General features: G+C 42.9%; 1 protein-coding gene across 2 annotated transcripts in view; it reads left to right on the top strand.

The window, feature by feature from the left end:
- HABP2 (hyaluronan binding protein 2) overlaps positions 1 to 16,254 on the top strand; it is a 227,122-nt gene that overhangs the window by 85,421 nt on the left and 125,447 nt on the right. For both annotated transcript variants that reach the window (XM_085603357.1, XM_085603356.1), the window contains exon 4: positions 8,160 to 8,276. In XM_085603357.1, coding sequence (XP_085459483.1) covers positions 8,160 to 8,276 — 117 coding nt within the window. The remainder of the gene's footprint in view (positions 1 to 8,159; positions 8,277 to 16,254) is intronic.

Raw genomic sequence — 16,254 nt, 5'->3', positions numbered from 1 at the left:
TAATTTAATTTAACTAATGCAGAAACGTTTGGGAGAGATGGCAAACTCCCTTAACCTGCTGAAAACAGTGGATTAGAAGTTTGAGATTCCATGGGTGAAAGGTGGCCAAGAGGTCTAACAGACAATATTTCTTTATTGTTCAACATAGCTGGATTGATTTTCCAATATTTGTGCAAGTAAAAAAGTGTAAGCAATGGGCCTTAAATTAGACAGCTCGGCTGGTCTAAATCATGTTTTTTCAATAAAGGAGACATCAAAGCATCTTTAAGTGCCAGAAAGGTATTATCACTTTCTGTAATAACCAGTACCATTATGAGTTTACACTCCTTAATTAGCAAACAGGGGTAAGAATGAACAAGTTTTGAAACTTATCACTTCTACCGATAGTAGAGGTACTTTACAAGTTTTGGTCCAAAGAGAACAGGTAACGTGAGGTGTCAAATACTTTTTCTGGCCTCTGCAGGAGTAATTCAAGCTTGGATAAAACATATCTTATCGGCAAATTAGTCCTGAATGGCCTGGGTAGAATCACCCCTTTGCAAGCTGTCAGAAGCCTCAAAGACATTAGGGGCCTTTCTAAGTATCTGTAGAAGCTCTTTCATATGGTTCCCCACATGAGAAATGTGAATGGCATGTTCTTGTGAATTTGGCACCCGAGAGCACACATTCAGGTAGACCTAAGATGACCAGCAGCTTATTTGTCGAGCTCAGGTTGACACAGTCTATTTTCTGATAGAAGGCTGAAAGCACAATTCAAGCCATAGAAGGAGCTCAGAATACTATAGTTTAGAAGGATGGACTTTTGTGCATACGAGACCCTCTCTCAAAGGTGAAAAATGGTTGCAGAGTTTGGCCAAGGTGGAATGCAGCAACTCGTCCAGTCCCCGATACCCACATAAGAGTTCAGTTTGGATGTAGAGGTGGAAAGAGCTCAGTGATACTACCAGGAAGAGTTGTAAGCACTTGTAGAGTCACTGTCCTCCTATATCTTGTTCAGATTTTCCTCTGGGTAGCTAATGCAGGTTGTTTTATATCTGGAAGGTAGAGAAGCAGGAGATAAGGTCACAGTGTATCCAAGTGGGGACCTGAGTTGTAATATTCAGAAGAACAATGGTTTGGGGGGGCCTATGCCAAATCTAGTATGTGATCTTGGGAGTGTGTATGAGATGTAACCCATTGTTTCAGCCCCGCCACCTCAAGGTGATTAAAAAGGGAAGCACTGAAAGCTTTTAAAATAACCCAAGATCAAAATCGAATGGTGATAGCCCATCATAGAATGAATGAAATGCATAAAGACGTGTTCAACTGTAGCAACACCTCCAGGCAAATGACAAATGCAGACAAAAGGATTAGACAAGCTTGTTATTATCTCAAGGGAGGAGCAGTGTGAGAGTGAAATCTGGTGAGCTTCCAGAGTGTCGTGCAGAATTAAAGTCACAATGCCCCAGCAGGACTAAGAAAATCTCGTGAAGGGTAGACCGCCAGTCCAATCACACCGCTATCATTTCTTTTGTCACCATAATTAGAGCTATGTGAGTGACAGAGAATGTAGTAGAGTTTAATAGAGAATTATGTGTGTAATAAGTCCAGTAAACGTTTCCTCCCAGACCATTGGCCACAAGTTCCAGGAATGCAAATTGCAATAGTTTAAGACAGTTCTGGAAAATCAGCTTGCTTCCAGCACGGACATGGAGATAATAAAATCAGCACAAAAACTCTTCACATTTTAACTCCGCCCACTACAGCATACCGCATGAGGCACTAGGCCAGCCCGCTATAGCCATTGGCTAACTTTAGTGTAATTGATCTGCCCTTTCATGAGTAGGAGACCCACACACAAAGTGGTTCCCTTCAGCGAAGGGACTATTATGGCAATGTATTGCTTTTGAGACCCCAAAATGTTTTTGTTCGTATCAAATATTTGAGTGAGGAGGGCCTAGAAGCTTTCCCAGTAGTAAAGCTAGGCAAAAACTCTATCCAAACCAAATAAACATTGAAAAAGTCAAAAGGGTGAAAACCAATGCTCGACCTCTTGGCTTTGCCACTTCTTGGTTTTTTGTGTTTATTTTTAACTGGGTCATACATTTTTATTCATTACAATTCCTCTCACTCAGATTCATGTGAAAATGTTCCTCTTGTTTCTAAGTTTCAAGTCGATCTGTGCAATGCTTTCTTTTACAAAACTAGATGGGATGATTCCAGCCTCTTTCTTGGACACCTGTTCGAGCCATTGGACTGAACGTTTTTTTCGAAAACCGCAGATTGTTATTTACCGTACAGGCTTTATTGACATTTTAAGTGAGGCATTTCACCCAGGTAGAGCTGATCCCCTTTCAGACATGATATGATGGTTAAATACAGCACTCAAACATGCGGTGCGATGTGGGCAGCTGTTCCCTCAGCCATCGGAACCCCATTAGCATTTCAAACTCATTCATAATTTAGGAAAGCGCTGCCGTGCTGATTCAGGGCCTCGCGGCCTGTATACGATACTGCCTCCGGGTCTCGGAAACACTCAGGCGGCACGGAGCGTGGCCTGTCTCACAGCACAGTGCCCTGAAACCTTGATCCAAAATCCATATGGGCTCGCCAGCTAATTGAGGGGGGACGTCAGCAGGATTGAGAGGTAAAGATGGCAATTTACAGGAACAACGACGCAAAACTGGTTAAAAGAAGGCTTTCCAGAAATAAATAAAAAAAAACTCCTTGCAACTGAAAGGTCACAGATTTTTACGTAGGTCGGCCATTTTTGTTCCTTTCATGCTGCTCAGTTGTCAACCCCAACACACTCTCATGAATTTATGTCACGTGCGCATATTGTCAAGTTTTGTGGGGGGAGGCAGGGACTCATAAAGTCTATTTTATGTTGGCTCTTTGTGCCTCTCAGTTTGTTACAAAGTAGATGAGTTTACAGTATTTAGAAAATACAACGCAAATGTAATTGTCTACTGATACTAAGTAACAGCTCTGTGACTGGCACTGTATGTATGACTTTCACATGTGTGAATGTGGCTGAAGTAATGTCACTGTTTGCATGTGACTGTGACACTATGGCCATGACCCCAGAGAATGGGGAAGGAAATGACCAGAAAAAACGGTCATCCAGAGACCGGGCTCATGTTAAAACCCGCAAGCCTCACCCCAACCCTGAGCATGAGGGGCAGCTTGAGTGGTCCAGTCAGTCTGATACAGAGAGTCAAGGGACAGAAAAAATCACAGAAAAACCCTCACCCCAAAAAAGGAGGGCAGGATAGCAGCCAGACAAGCACCTGAAACAACCAACAGCCGCAGGAGCCCCCACGGAGTCCTGACCTGAGAATGAGGGATAGCCAGCTCAGAGGACCGAAGAGCAGAAAACCCAAGGGAGTGCCACCTGCATCACCCCAACCATTGCACACCCAGGCTGACGAATATTTTATTTATTTATTTTATTTTGAGAGTTTTATATAGCGCTGGCTAGACCCGGAGGTATCAGAGCGCTTTACATAAGGTTCCAACAGAAATTACAAAATTACATCAGTTTCACGTTACATCAGTTACTAGAAGTTACTAGAAGCGCTGGCTAGACCCGTGGGTATCAGAGCGCTTTACATTAGGAATCACATTATTACACAGTTAAAAACAGTTACCGGTTACATCGGTTATACGAAACAGATTTAAATAGTATGGAGGAAGGATAATTAGGTCTGCCCAATGTCCAGCTGGGTAGGTGACGGCCGTGGAAGGAATTCACAGCCCATCTCCCCTATAGCTATCAGGGTAGCTCCACCGGGCAACGGTCAGGTAGCAAGGTCTCAGCGGTCGAGGGAGTGTTCACAGGGTAAATGTCCTGAAGTGTGTGCAGGATCCAGGTAGGATAGGGGTAGGAGGGAAGGGTGTAGGGGGAAGGTAACGGCAGGAGAGACGAAGGAAGGTCTGCCCAATGTCCGGCTGGGTAGGTGACAGCCGAGGTGGGAATCCACAGTCCATCTCCCCTATAGCTATCGGGGTAGCTCCACCGGGCATCGGTCAGGTAGCAAGGTCTCAGCGGTCGAGGGAAAGTTCAGATGGTAAGATGAATAAGCACAAATGAACAAGCTAACATGCAACTGTGCATTAAAGCCAAAAATAGAGGATCAAAGAAGACATGAACATTACCACTCAGGAGGTGATGAGCCCATTCCACCAGCCAACAAAGTGTGCCCCCTCCAACCCTAGACGTTTAAGCCCAGGCAGATACCCGGAGGGGACCAGCAAAGGGAATAGGTAGAGAACACAACCAGCAGAAGAGGGAGACCCACAAACACTGGTAAGAACAGCCAACACATGAAATGGCAAAGCACTGCAGCTCACCAAGCAGGAGGCTGACTAAAAGGAAAGCAAAATAACTAATGCAGACCAGAATCCCCACCTGAGGGCAGCATGAAAACCTTTCTACGGAGAGCCTAGGTCGGTGAGCCAAGAATGGACACCTAAGAGAAAGACCACTGAGGAGAGACTCCCACCCTCTTTAGCCCTAGCCAGAAAAGCCAGTGGTAAACCCTGAGCACCCTGCATCACAAGAGATGAGGGAAAGAGGACACTATTCACAATGGAACCAAACTCACAAGCTCTCCAGAAGGGCCACTGTGCAGAGGCAGCCCACTCCCATGATAGGGAAGGCAATGCCAGCACAGTACACTTGATACTATACTGGCAGAGAAGAAGAGACCTGCTTCATCAGAGCCATGAGGGATGCTCCACACAAAGAAAAGGCCAGAGAAGAGGGGAAACAGAGCAAATCCCAACCCAGGACCATGGGGACACAGATGCCCGGCCCCTATGACCATGGACAGCGAGCCACCAGTAGAAGGAGTAAATGAGCCACAGAAAGGGACTTACCTTCAAACAACGGACACTCCAGAGACAAGCAGCCCACCAACAGGAGACAGCCATCCAATTTAGATATGCTGCCCCACCCATATCCATCAACACCCAAAACCCACCAAGGTCCCCGCTTACCTGGTATGGGAAGGCAGCCCAACAAGGCTGATGTACCCAACTGGGGACAGGCAAAGGTCTCTAAGAAGAACAATGCTCCTTCAAGGTGGGAGGAGAACCACAATCCTCACCCACATCAGGCACTTTAAAAGTGTCCAGTGAAGCCCACAAGCAGCATCATCACAGGGATCCTGCAGCAGGAAGTGGATGGAGCCTGATACCAGTCAAGTGGCTGGAACCACCACTTCCAGACAAGTCTAAAAGACTAGCCTAGGAAGGATATTATTCTGCCACTCATCTACACCACTGCAGTGGAGCTAGAAAACATGAGAAGAAGAAGTGACCACACAACTCCGAATCCCATTACTGAAGCATTAATTCCATCCTCCAGCCAGAGAACCTAGCTCTCAGCAAGACTAAATCTGGGGCTGGGAAACAGAATAAAATAGAAAGATAGGAGGCTGATTGACCAGGCTCGGGCCCCCAGCACCATCTACTGGATGCAGACAACACAATAGGAAGAGATTAGGGGTTTGTTCCACCTTTACGACGGGGACTTGAAGGGAAGAACAGAAAAAGAGGGTACAATACGGTAGTCTTTTTCTGCTTTACCTAGGTCATATGGCGCCTGCGAGGAGGTGGGCATACCTCATAGAATAAGGACAAGAAAGGTTTGAGTGGATAACTATGCAGTAATTCATTGTTAAAGAGACACAGATGATGGACGGATTGCAGAGCAAATCAAACATTCACCCCCAGTCAAGAGATCTGGGTTAAATCCATCGTTCTTTTGCTCACCATGCCTCCCCAGTTTGGACCCAGCCATATGCCAATCAGTCTTGACCCTGGTCCTCATGGAAACAGTCCAGCCCGAACTACCAAGCCAGATCCTCCCTGGACCGGAAACAAGCATCCTGGGACCGGTTTTGGGGCATCCCCCTCATCAGCCAGGCTTGCTTGAATCCAGTGGCACAGTGAGCCAGGGACCCACATACGGGAATACCCGGCGCATTGTTATGCAGGCAACCATAGAGGTATAAAGTATATTCACTGAGCAGAGTTGATACAAAATCGTGTTTGAAGGTGATGCCATTGCAGCCACAGCTGTGAGCATGAACTGCTCTTGAGCATTGCCATATGATGTCCATATCAGGTTTTGTTCAGTGTGTAGCAGTGTTACAATTTTCAGTTTTAGTCCTTGGACTGAAAAGGTATTTCCAGTTAGATGCATTATCCTAAATGTTGCAGTCCAGTCTATTGGAAGCCTGCGTTAGCATTAGAGAGTATCTCTTACATGGTTCCTTGGTTTTTATACCTAAGTTAAATTCGGCTGCTGGTTCCTGAATGTGTAGGAGTTATTCCAGGTGTTTTTAGAGCAGACTATACTCATGTTTTGTGGTATTCAAAGGACATCATAAGTGCTCTGGATCTGGAGGTGTAAATTCTGCACCCCAAAATAAACAATATCCTTGGTCCCATTGCCTCTGGGGGTGTGGAATAAAAGGGGCTTCCCCTGAAAAAATGAAAAATACTGGCACACCTGTAATTCGTGGTCCCGTTCCCCTGGCAATTCTGAATTCTCCCCTTCATATTCCCTTGGGGACTGCTTTCAGCACCTGAGGTCTCTGGGCACGAATGTCGGAATCCTGATGGGGGCAGTAACTCTGCCACCGCCCAGTGGGGGATATGAAGATGAGAACGGAGGCCCAGGTAGGATTGTGGCAGCAAGCAAACAGAACACACCTTGATTTGGAAAGTCAGCACGACAGCGAGTAGTTTTGCTAGGCAGAAGTAGCCCCTCTACATGGCTTTACTTGCGGGGTCACAGAGTTTTTCAAACAGTGCCATCAGGGTCTTATCTGTGCTCACTGACCACTGGAGGAGGGGCCAGTGTTTGCTGGAAGAGAAGGAAAATGTCTGCAGATCATGGGTGACGCCTCTCTGGTTTTTAACCCCTTCTGTGCCCATGACGAGATAGTCTCGTCATGGAGCGCGGTTGCGCTGTGCCCATGACGAGACTATCTCGTCATGGACCCCGCCCGCTAATACAATGCCCGGCACAGGAGGGGGAAAGGGCGGGGCACTCAAGGGGTTAAGAAAAGAACTCGGTACATTGTGGAACATGTTGCTTTGCTTTTCCCATTCTAAATATAGCCCTCAAATTTGCAACATGAAAAGTGCTGCTGGATAAAATGCAAGGACACGTGACATAAAACCAATTCACAACTACACCCAACAGTGAACGTGGCTTGTGAGTGTCACGGATTATCACAGATGTACGTGTGATTAGCCTCATCTGCCTGTAACAATATGCCTGTTTGAGAGCATCGTCGTGGCTGTTCCAGGTTCATTCTTGCTGCCTTCATGTTACTGATTGAATGTAATGACTGGATGTTTCTTATTGAATGTGGCTCTGTGGTTGCCATCGATGAAACAAAGTGTGTCTCTTAATGAGTGTAGCTGTCTTTATATTAATGATTTCGTTTAGCTGCGTTGATACCATTGGCAATGTAAACCGTACGTCGGGGGGGCGGGGGGGGGGGTGGTGGGTGGCGGGGGGGCTTTGCCGTGCGCTTGCAGTTTACTGTCTAAAAATGTTGCAGGAATAAAGCGTGAAAAAGCGTGAGCACCTTTTTATGATCAGGCGTATGCAGTGCTTAATTTGTAAAATAATAAATGTCAGTGCCCAAAGTTTTTCTTAGGACCCCACAACCAGCACTGACGAATGTCAGGACTGCGGAATACCAACACTGCATAGTCGTGAGTACACCTCATGCCTCTTTATTCCACCACCATGCACTCCCTACCCCTTTATCTTTAGTCTTACATTTCTTTTTCATCCCTTTTTTATGCCTAGGTCAATGTCTGATGAAGTGCTGTGCCCAAAAATGAGTGCTGGTGGGCCCCACCTAACTACTGGGCATATGTGTCAGTATGAAAGTGACGCTGTAAATGTTCTAGTAACTCCCCTGGTACACGTTTAATGTCTGTTGCATAAGTTTGCAAAAAACATGAAAATGACAGGCTTGCTAAACCCAACCTGTTGGTTTTACCAATGTTTGTTTTCTAAAAAGTCTATTTGCCACTATGACAAAGCGGTTGAGAAACATTAACTGTAACTCATGCAGGATATACAGGTACAACAAAGCCTGCAAAGTTGACAAACATATTAACTTGATCTAAATGTTGTGTTTCCAAAGAAAAACGCCTTTGTGAGAAAAGCAGTTGTAACCATGGAGATTGCGTGCTCACCAACACGCCCCCGCATGTCAGATGCAGATGTCATCACCCTTATGTCGGCTCCGACTGCAGCAGAGGTGAGAATCATGTCTCAATGCAGCGTTTCAAAAGGTGAAGAGGGTGTAGAGAGGTAACTGGTCATGTGAACTGAAGTAGAATGGCTGAACTTGAAATCCATCAGGTACAATACATTCATACAGGGCGGCTGCATGCTTTGTGTGTTGCCCACGTCCAGGATTTGGTATCCATTGTCTGTGTAGATATTCAAATATGAAGGAGAACAGAGAAAGCTTTTTGTAGCCACTCGTCAATCCAGATGGAATGGAAGCACAGAGAGGTGAGAGTTCTGTGCATAGCATAGCTGCCCTGATGAGAACCACAATATTCGACCTCCCAGGGCTAACCAAGCTCCATGTTCTTAAAGGTGTGGGGTGGTAGAGCGATGGTAAAGGTAGTTGGTCTTACACAGGAAGAGAAAAATATTTTTCCACAGCAAGTGAAGATTATATTTGTTGCTGTATAAATGTCATAAGGCAATAACAGTTTTGTTTTTTATATGAATGCTAACATACAAAGTAGTTCTTGGGCCAGATATTATCAGAGCCTGGTTTGTCTCTGGATGCTTGCATCAATTTAGCAATACTATTTCAAGCTGCAAGAAGATATATAGGAAAATATTGTTTTTCTACATCTGTTGTAATATGTGGGAGGTCATCATTAGGAAGGATTTCCCACAAACCAGAAGAAGAGGATAGGTGGAAAGATGTAAAGTGTGAAGAAACATAAGGAGAGAATGAGAGGTAGAAAAAGAGGGATGGTGAAGTCGAATGGGTGATGGAGAAGGTAAAGGGATAATGAGGAATAGAAAGAGGAGATGGGATTGAAATAGAGACAAAATCTGAGTGAGAGACAGCATGGGAAATGGAGAGCTGAGGAAAAGAGAGCGAGAGGGAGAGGGAGAATGAGACAGTTAGGAAGGAGTATACATAGTATATATGCAGATGCGCAGTGGAATATGGTACTTATTACCTTTGTATCATGTGAGAAGAGGCCATGACTCACAAGAGGAGAATCCTTGAGTGGATCATCATTAGTCCTGGATGAAATTTAAATTACGTTAGTGTATTTTGCTTGATCTCAGGAACTTCATGCTACACTTGTTACACAGAATTCCCCAAATGACACCATTATGACAGTTTGCGCAGTTACGTGTCATTCGCAGTAAAAAATTGCAACACATGCAGAATTTATTGAAAAAATTTACCACAAACACACAGGCACAACAGAAGGTAAAAGACTGATCATGGTCTTTTTGTTTAAATGTGTCCTCATGACAAAAGTTGACATGAGGGTGCATTTCACGTGAAAATATATCATGAAATGACAGATTCGCATTTTATGTAATTACGCGTAATTTCAAATAGTAGTACTGTAATTTTCGAGACGCACATGAAAGCAAATTACGCCAATATCAGACTCCTTGCCCCCCTAAAGAAAAAAGTCTATGTGACAAATTGTAACCATTAGGATTGTGTGCTTCGTACCAATATGTGCATCTGCATATATGATTTCTGCCATGGCATTTGTCGTGTGCATTTTTTAACAAAAGGTATATCAGGAAAACCAAGATGCAAGGAAGTCAATTTGTGCAGCAAGGTTAAATCACATTAAAGTAATTGTTACATGCTATCTATAAGGTAGTAAAAAGACGCTTCCTCATGCCAATTTTACGGTACTGTGGTAATAAACTCAAATTTGACCTTTGCAATCTAGTAATATATGTGAAAATGTGCATTTATTAATGAAGTTACTCCAAATAACATCAGTTCTTGAGCCATGGTACTCCTGCAGTACCGCAAATTAAACAAATAAAGCATTCTAGTTGTCCTAGAGGTTTTTTTCCCATCAGTCCCTGAGATCCCGCAGGTCGTGCATAGTCCAGCAAGACTGAGCAATCTGATTGGCTGCCCACAATATGAAGCAAAATGTTGTGGCTGCCATTTCAGGACTCGTGGATTTAGTCCCAGTGTCCAGTGCTCTATAAAAATAAATAAAATAGAACCCTGGCCCTTCTGGGGGACACCAGAAGAACTGCACCCGGGGCCAACCCTCACACAGCACATGATGAAAGCTGGTTTCATTGCCACCTGCATCGCGCGTCACGGGTGATATACCATTTGCAGAACATTTTATTCTAAATAAGGCACAAATTATTTCTTCATGTTTTCTTGTTGCAGAGTTTTTCTATGCTCGATGGCATTGCACAACTGAAGAACAGCAACAATTTTTTGTGAACTATATTCTGTGCAGAATTATTTTCTTTGTTTAAATAAGGATATAGGAGATATCATTTTTTTTTAAGTTCCAATCGTCATGCAAATGTGGCAAGGTGAACATCTTTGTAACCTTTTCAAAAAAGCAAAAAGTTTAACATAGAGCTTTACGAAGTTTGCACAAAACTAATTGGCTCATCCCTTCACTCAATACACTCAGGAAAATTACAAATATTATCTTTTGAGCACATCAGGGCAAAAACCGTAACAACATAGAACAATAAAATGGCAAAATTCTACGATAAACCTTGAGAAAAGCAAAAAACAATCTTTCCAACTTCAAGCCCTAATAAAATCCTCAACATAAGTGGATAGCTAAAGGAAGCAGACTGAAAAACATTACCAGAAAGTTTTGCAAACAATGCATCCCTCTAGGAAACACATACAGGAACAAAGGAAAAGGAAAACACCCTGCTAGATAGGAACAGAACTATACTCCTGCGGTGACTTGGAAAGCCCTGAAAGTATACACTCACAGTGATGAATCCCAAACTTACTAGCTTCTGATGACAATATGGAGGGCTAATGATCACCGACTGGAAATTGAAGGAGAAAGTCAGGCCTGAAAACAGGGCAGATTATAATACCATTGATGTGGCATTGGCCTCAGAGAAAACAAGGAACACTTCCTTGCACACTGTCCCAGATATGAAGATAAATGAACCTACTATTAAGTAAACCTCACCCACAGGATTACTGGCGTTCCAAGGCTGTAGATGACTACAAGATACGCAGTCACCTAGGGAGACTATTTCTCAGTTAGCAATACCATCATAGAATCAAAAACTCAAACAAAAATCTACTGTAGAGTCTGTGAAACTGTAGAGCTTTGGAAACACTTGACATCCTATAAACTATCTAGTAAAGCAAGATTGAAGTGATTTGAATTAGACTGGAATGTCAAAGGGAATGAAGGATGGAGCGGTAAGGGAGTGGGAAAGAGGCAGTGATGAGAAAGTGAGAGCAAGGAAGATAGCGAGAGAAGCAGTGGTGGCTGTAGATCTTTGACAGCGGCGAGGCACAAATACTCGCCATAATTTGCATCAAATAAGCGAGCATATTTTACTTTCTCCTGGGTTGTTCCACGTTCCCTCTGTATACATTTGTATATTTGATAGGCAGAGTTAGGGTTAGGGACAGGCAGGAAAATATTTTAAAACATAAATTCAAGTTCTATAATAAAATAATTTATTTAGGCTAGTGTTAGAGGTAGCTTTAGAGTAAGGGGACACTATAGCTTATGATACATTAATTTACATTACTTCATATTATATATATATAGTACTTAGTATGGGATAGTTAATATTAGACATTAGTGATGAAGCAAAAAACATAATGATGAGATGATGGTGAGGTAATGGTGACATTAATGTCAAATATAGTCTAATGTGGTAATGGAAGATGGGGAAAATTGTAGAGGGAATGGTAGTAGAGGTAATGCATGGAGAGGGAATGACATATACATATATATATATATTTCTATACAAGGAAAGAGGGAGTGAGGAAGGAGATTAATCACCAATGCTGTCAACAGATTTATTTACGAGGGGACAGAATTCTGATGGTGTGAAGATGTTGTGTTTAAAGACCGATAAAAGGGATAAACGTGTCTCTTTGTTCATCATTGGATAGATCATTGGTTAGCAGTCGCTGCCAGTGCAGGTAAAAGTTGTGGGGCGCGGCAGGGGGAAGTCGACAGATGGCGGAATAGGGAAAATAAAATAACAAAATCAAAAAAACTATTTACCTTGCACTCGCCGCATCACCGAGTTGGCAATGGGGCGAGCCCAAGGTAAGTGGTTTTATTTATTTATTTTCCCTATTCCGTCATCTGTTGACTTCCTCCCCGCCCGCTCCACTGTTCACCACTCTTACCTGGACCAGCTGCCACTGTTGGTTAGCCTGACTCTTGCATTTAAAAAAATGGCATCTTGGTATGTAATGGGATGGTATTAGGTGCAATTGTAAACCTAGTGGGCTTCTTAGCATTAGGACAAGAACACCACTTCAGAGGCCTTCCTGCTTAGTCAAGTCTTCAAGGATTTCCTGAGTATCAGCTGGGCCTTCTTCGTTTGAATGACACCCCATACTTCTGGCAGACGGGGCCAATTTCAAGTGATTCTTCGCTGTCATGCCAACCACTTTCTGCTCATGCATTGGTCTTCCCGAATATCAAAGCCACTCCAGAAAGTAATCACAGGTTTCAGGCAATGTGGAGATCAATCCTTCAATCATTTCAGTTGGCCTGTATGCACAAAGCAATTTGTCTGGGCACAGGTCCGGCAGTCAAAGTGACTGAAATCCCAGTGTTTTTTGGCCAATAAGTCCTGATATGACTGATCGTCTGAAACATCTTACCTGTGACTTAGTGCACCAGCTAGGCATTTACATCTGGCCTTTACTGATAATTGCTTAATTCAAGCAACAGAAGAAGTGATAAATGTCTCTACGAGTTGATCAGGGTGAGTTGACATTTTTCACAAACTGAAGCATGCCTGAATTTCCCTGACATGTATATGTATGTATGGTAGAAGATCATAATTCACGGCAGCATTTCTTAAAACCATTTAGAAACATATCTTCAAAGACCTTGGGGTGGAATGATGAACTGTAAGGTTAGGGAGTCTGGAATAAGTGAAAATTCAGGGACAGACAGGAAGTAAAGAAAGAGGGAGCTCTTCAAAGTGTGCATTTATTAGGTGTCTAGACTACAGGATATTTCGAAGGTTTCCTCAAAGTGCTTTTGAAAGGCAAGTGGCCCACACATCTCATTCTGAAATGTGCCCATACTATAAAAATCTTCCTGTTTTCACAGAATCACTTTGACTGTCAAAGTCAAAATGCGTTACAATGGTGGGAGCTTAGCGGGAGATGTGACAGCACCCACTAAGTACCCCCGGGTTTAAGAAAGTAGATTTTTGCCTAAACTCACCAAATTTACCCCAACAACGTTATTTACTGGCCCATACTCCACCAGTAGAGGTTTAAAACGTGGATTATATATTCCAAGACATACACTGAAGTGTTTTTAAGAATTTCGAGGTGCCAACGGCATACAGCCTGATTTAGAATTTTGTCATAATATAAAATCTGTAATTTCCAGCCTGGATGGCCTGTCCAATTTCTGCCAGCGGTGTAACCCCCACCATACTACTACACACTGCCAGTAGAAATTCCCCTGGTGCACACGCCACAAAGAGCAGTTTGCCACGTACACCAAGAACTGGTGGATTTTAAAAAAACACAAAGCTAGATGAACAGTTTTTGAAATTATGCTGTATCATACACCTGTAGTATCAAAAAACAAGAGTAACCCGGAGATCATTATGGACAAAGGGTACTAAGTGATTCTAGGAATAAGGTTGCCTAAACATAGCTGAATTTTCTTAATAGTCCTCATGAATACAAGAATCATTTCCATGGAAGGTTTCAATGACCAGAACTTTTTACATTTTATTTCATAATATACGTTTCAACAAAAAAATTTTATATATCGGAATTACCCCCACTGGAGTAAATTCAAAAACTGGTGTTAAAAACTGAAAAAATAAGACATTTATAAACATACAGGCAAAAAATAGCGACCCCTTAGAATATCGAATCATCATCAGGACTGGTGATAAGTTGCCTGGAATCGTACCGAATTATATATTTAATTAAACACCTGAATTTAACAACAATCTGTAATAGTGAACAACAGGCCAATCAATTTGGTGCCTGTTACAATTAATGCATATATGAACCACCTGAAATGAAACCGAAAGAAGAAATGTAAAAGAAAAATAAGTAATGATGAATTCCAGTTTCAAAAATAAGAATATATGGACCATGCACCGTTGTGAGAAAAATTATATAAGGCTACGGGAGGTGTTCTAGATTCTGCTTTTATGTCAGAATCTTGTCAAGTGTACAGCATCATAATTCATTGTATCAAATGCACTTATCGCGAAGCGGACATAGTGAACTATAGGCAGGAGGCTACATGCTTTTTATTATTATGTTATATATATTTTTTCTTGTACTTGTAGAGCGCAACAATCATCCCAGGGGATATCACGGCGCTAGGAGAGCTAAAAACTGTTTTAAAGATGTTTGGTTATCAGAGACATCAACAAATGAGTCCCAAACGTCAATCCGCATGGTGTCAGCAATTAAGTCCTAAAAATAGCCGCGTTTTCAGCTTCTTCCTAAACCTCAAATGGTCGTCAGTGAGGCGAAGGTCTAAAGGAAGTTCATTCAAATGGCCGCCAAATTTTAGAAGGAGCGGCCCCCCACTCTCGCCTTTTTTATGCATCTAGTTTTACCCAGAGCACGGTTGTAGGACCTCAGTAATCGTGGGGTGGGTATAAAATTTGACTTTGTCCTGCAGGATTCTGGGGCCAAGTTTATGTAAGGCTCTATGCGCATAGCACAGTAATTCAAACTTGGCCCTTTGGCGCATAGGCTGAAACTGAAGCTCCTTCAAGCACTCTGATGCCGAGCTGTACTTTTTTTGTTGCAAACCAGCTTGGCTGCTGAATTCTGAGTTACCTGTAGTCGGTAGGATAAGTAGTCGGCCATGCCAGCATAGAGCTTGTTCCCATAGTCCAGTTTGCTGGTCAATAAGGCCTGGGTAAGAGTTTTTTTCCAGTTCAATGGGATCCATATAAAACGTCTCCTTAGTAGTTTTAGAATTGCAAAACATTTCCCCAAGGCTTGATATTGCATGGTTAGTGCATTGTCCACCAGGATTCCCAATTTTTTTACAACCCGTTTGGGCTCGGGAGCGGTACCTAGTGATGGGGCCTACCAAGTTGCGTCCCAGACTAGGTGTGCTCCTCCAATAAACAGTATCTCAGACTTCTCAGCGTTTAGGTTCAGTCAGTGGCCGGTCATCCAATTTGCAGTTTCTGAGAGGCAGTTAATCAGGTTGCTCCTAGTGTCCTCATATCTTTCTTCAATGGCTATCAGCAGCTGCGTGTCATCTGCGTAGGAGCAGATATTAAAACCCCATTTCTTACCAATCTTAGCCAAAGAAGAGACTAAAGCATAAAATAGAGTAGTACTCAAAGAGGCTCCTTGCGGGGCACCACAGTTGATTGTTCCTGGGTTGGAAGAAACGGAGCCCATTTGTACTCTTTGAGTTCTACTATATAAAAAGGAACTAAACTATTGAAGAGTTTTAGAGTGTAGTCTTGGTCATACTGAATGCAAAAGCAGTCCTATATTCAGACCATGTAATGGTGGATCCGATTTCACAGAAAAATGTGAAAATTTCAAAAATGCATGTGTGAACACAATCCATTACAGGACTAACCTAAGTCACATGTGATTTGTATTGGAAAAACTGAGTTACAGCTATTTATAATGCAACTACACCGTAAGGTCCTTAAAATTAATAGTATGCAATTCACATATATTGAGGCAGACAAAATGAACATACAAGCAAGAGCCTCCATGCTTCTGATACTTATCATAGTCATGCAGAATAGGAAGGCAATCCTGTATTCAGGCCTTGTGACAATGGGACCGAATGCCCAGAAAAATGAGAAATGTTCGAGTTTCCTGTTCTGAAAAAGAATAAGGACGTACATATGAATAAAATTCATAATGGGGCTAACTGAAGTCACATCTGATTCGTATTTTAAAAACCCACCTACTTATAATGCGACTACTCGTTAAGGTAATTCAAGGTGCTTTAAGCAAGTCCCGCCAAGTTCCGGTAGAGCAATTGCCTACAAGC

The sequence above is a fragment of the Triturus cristatus genome, chromosome 1_2 (assembly GCF_964204655.1).
Source record: "Triturus cristatus chromosome 1_2, aTriCri1.1, whole genome shotgun sequence".
In the NCBI taxonomy this organism is placed as follows: Eukaryota; Metazoa; Chordata; class Amphibia; order Caudata; family Salamandridae; genus Triturus; species Triturus cristatus.
This window is presented reverse-complemented; position numbering and strand designations above follow the sequence as displayed.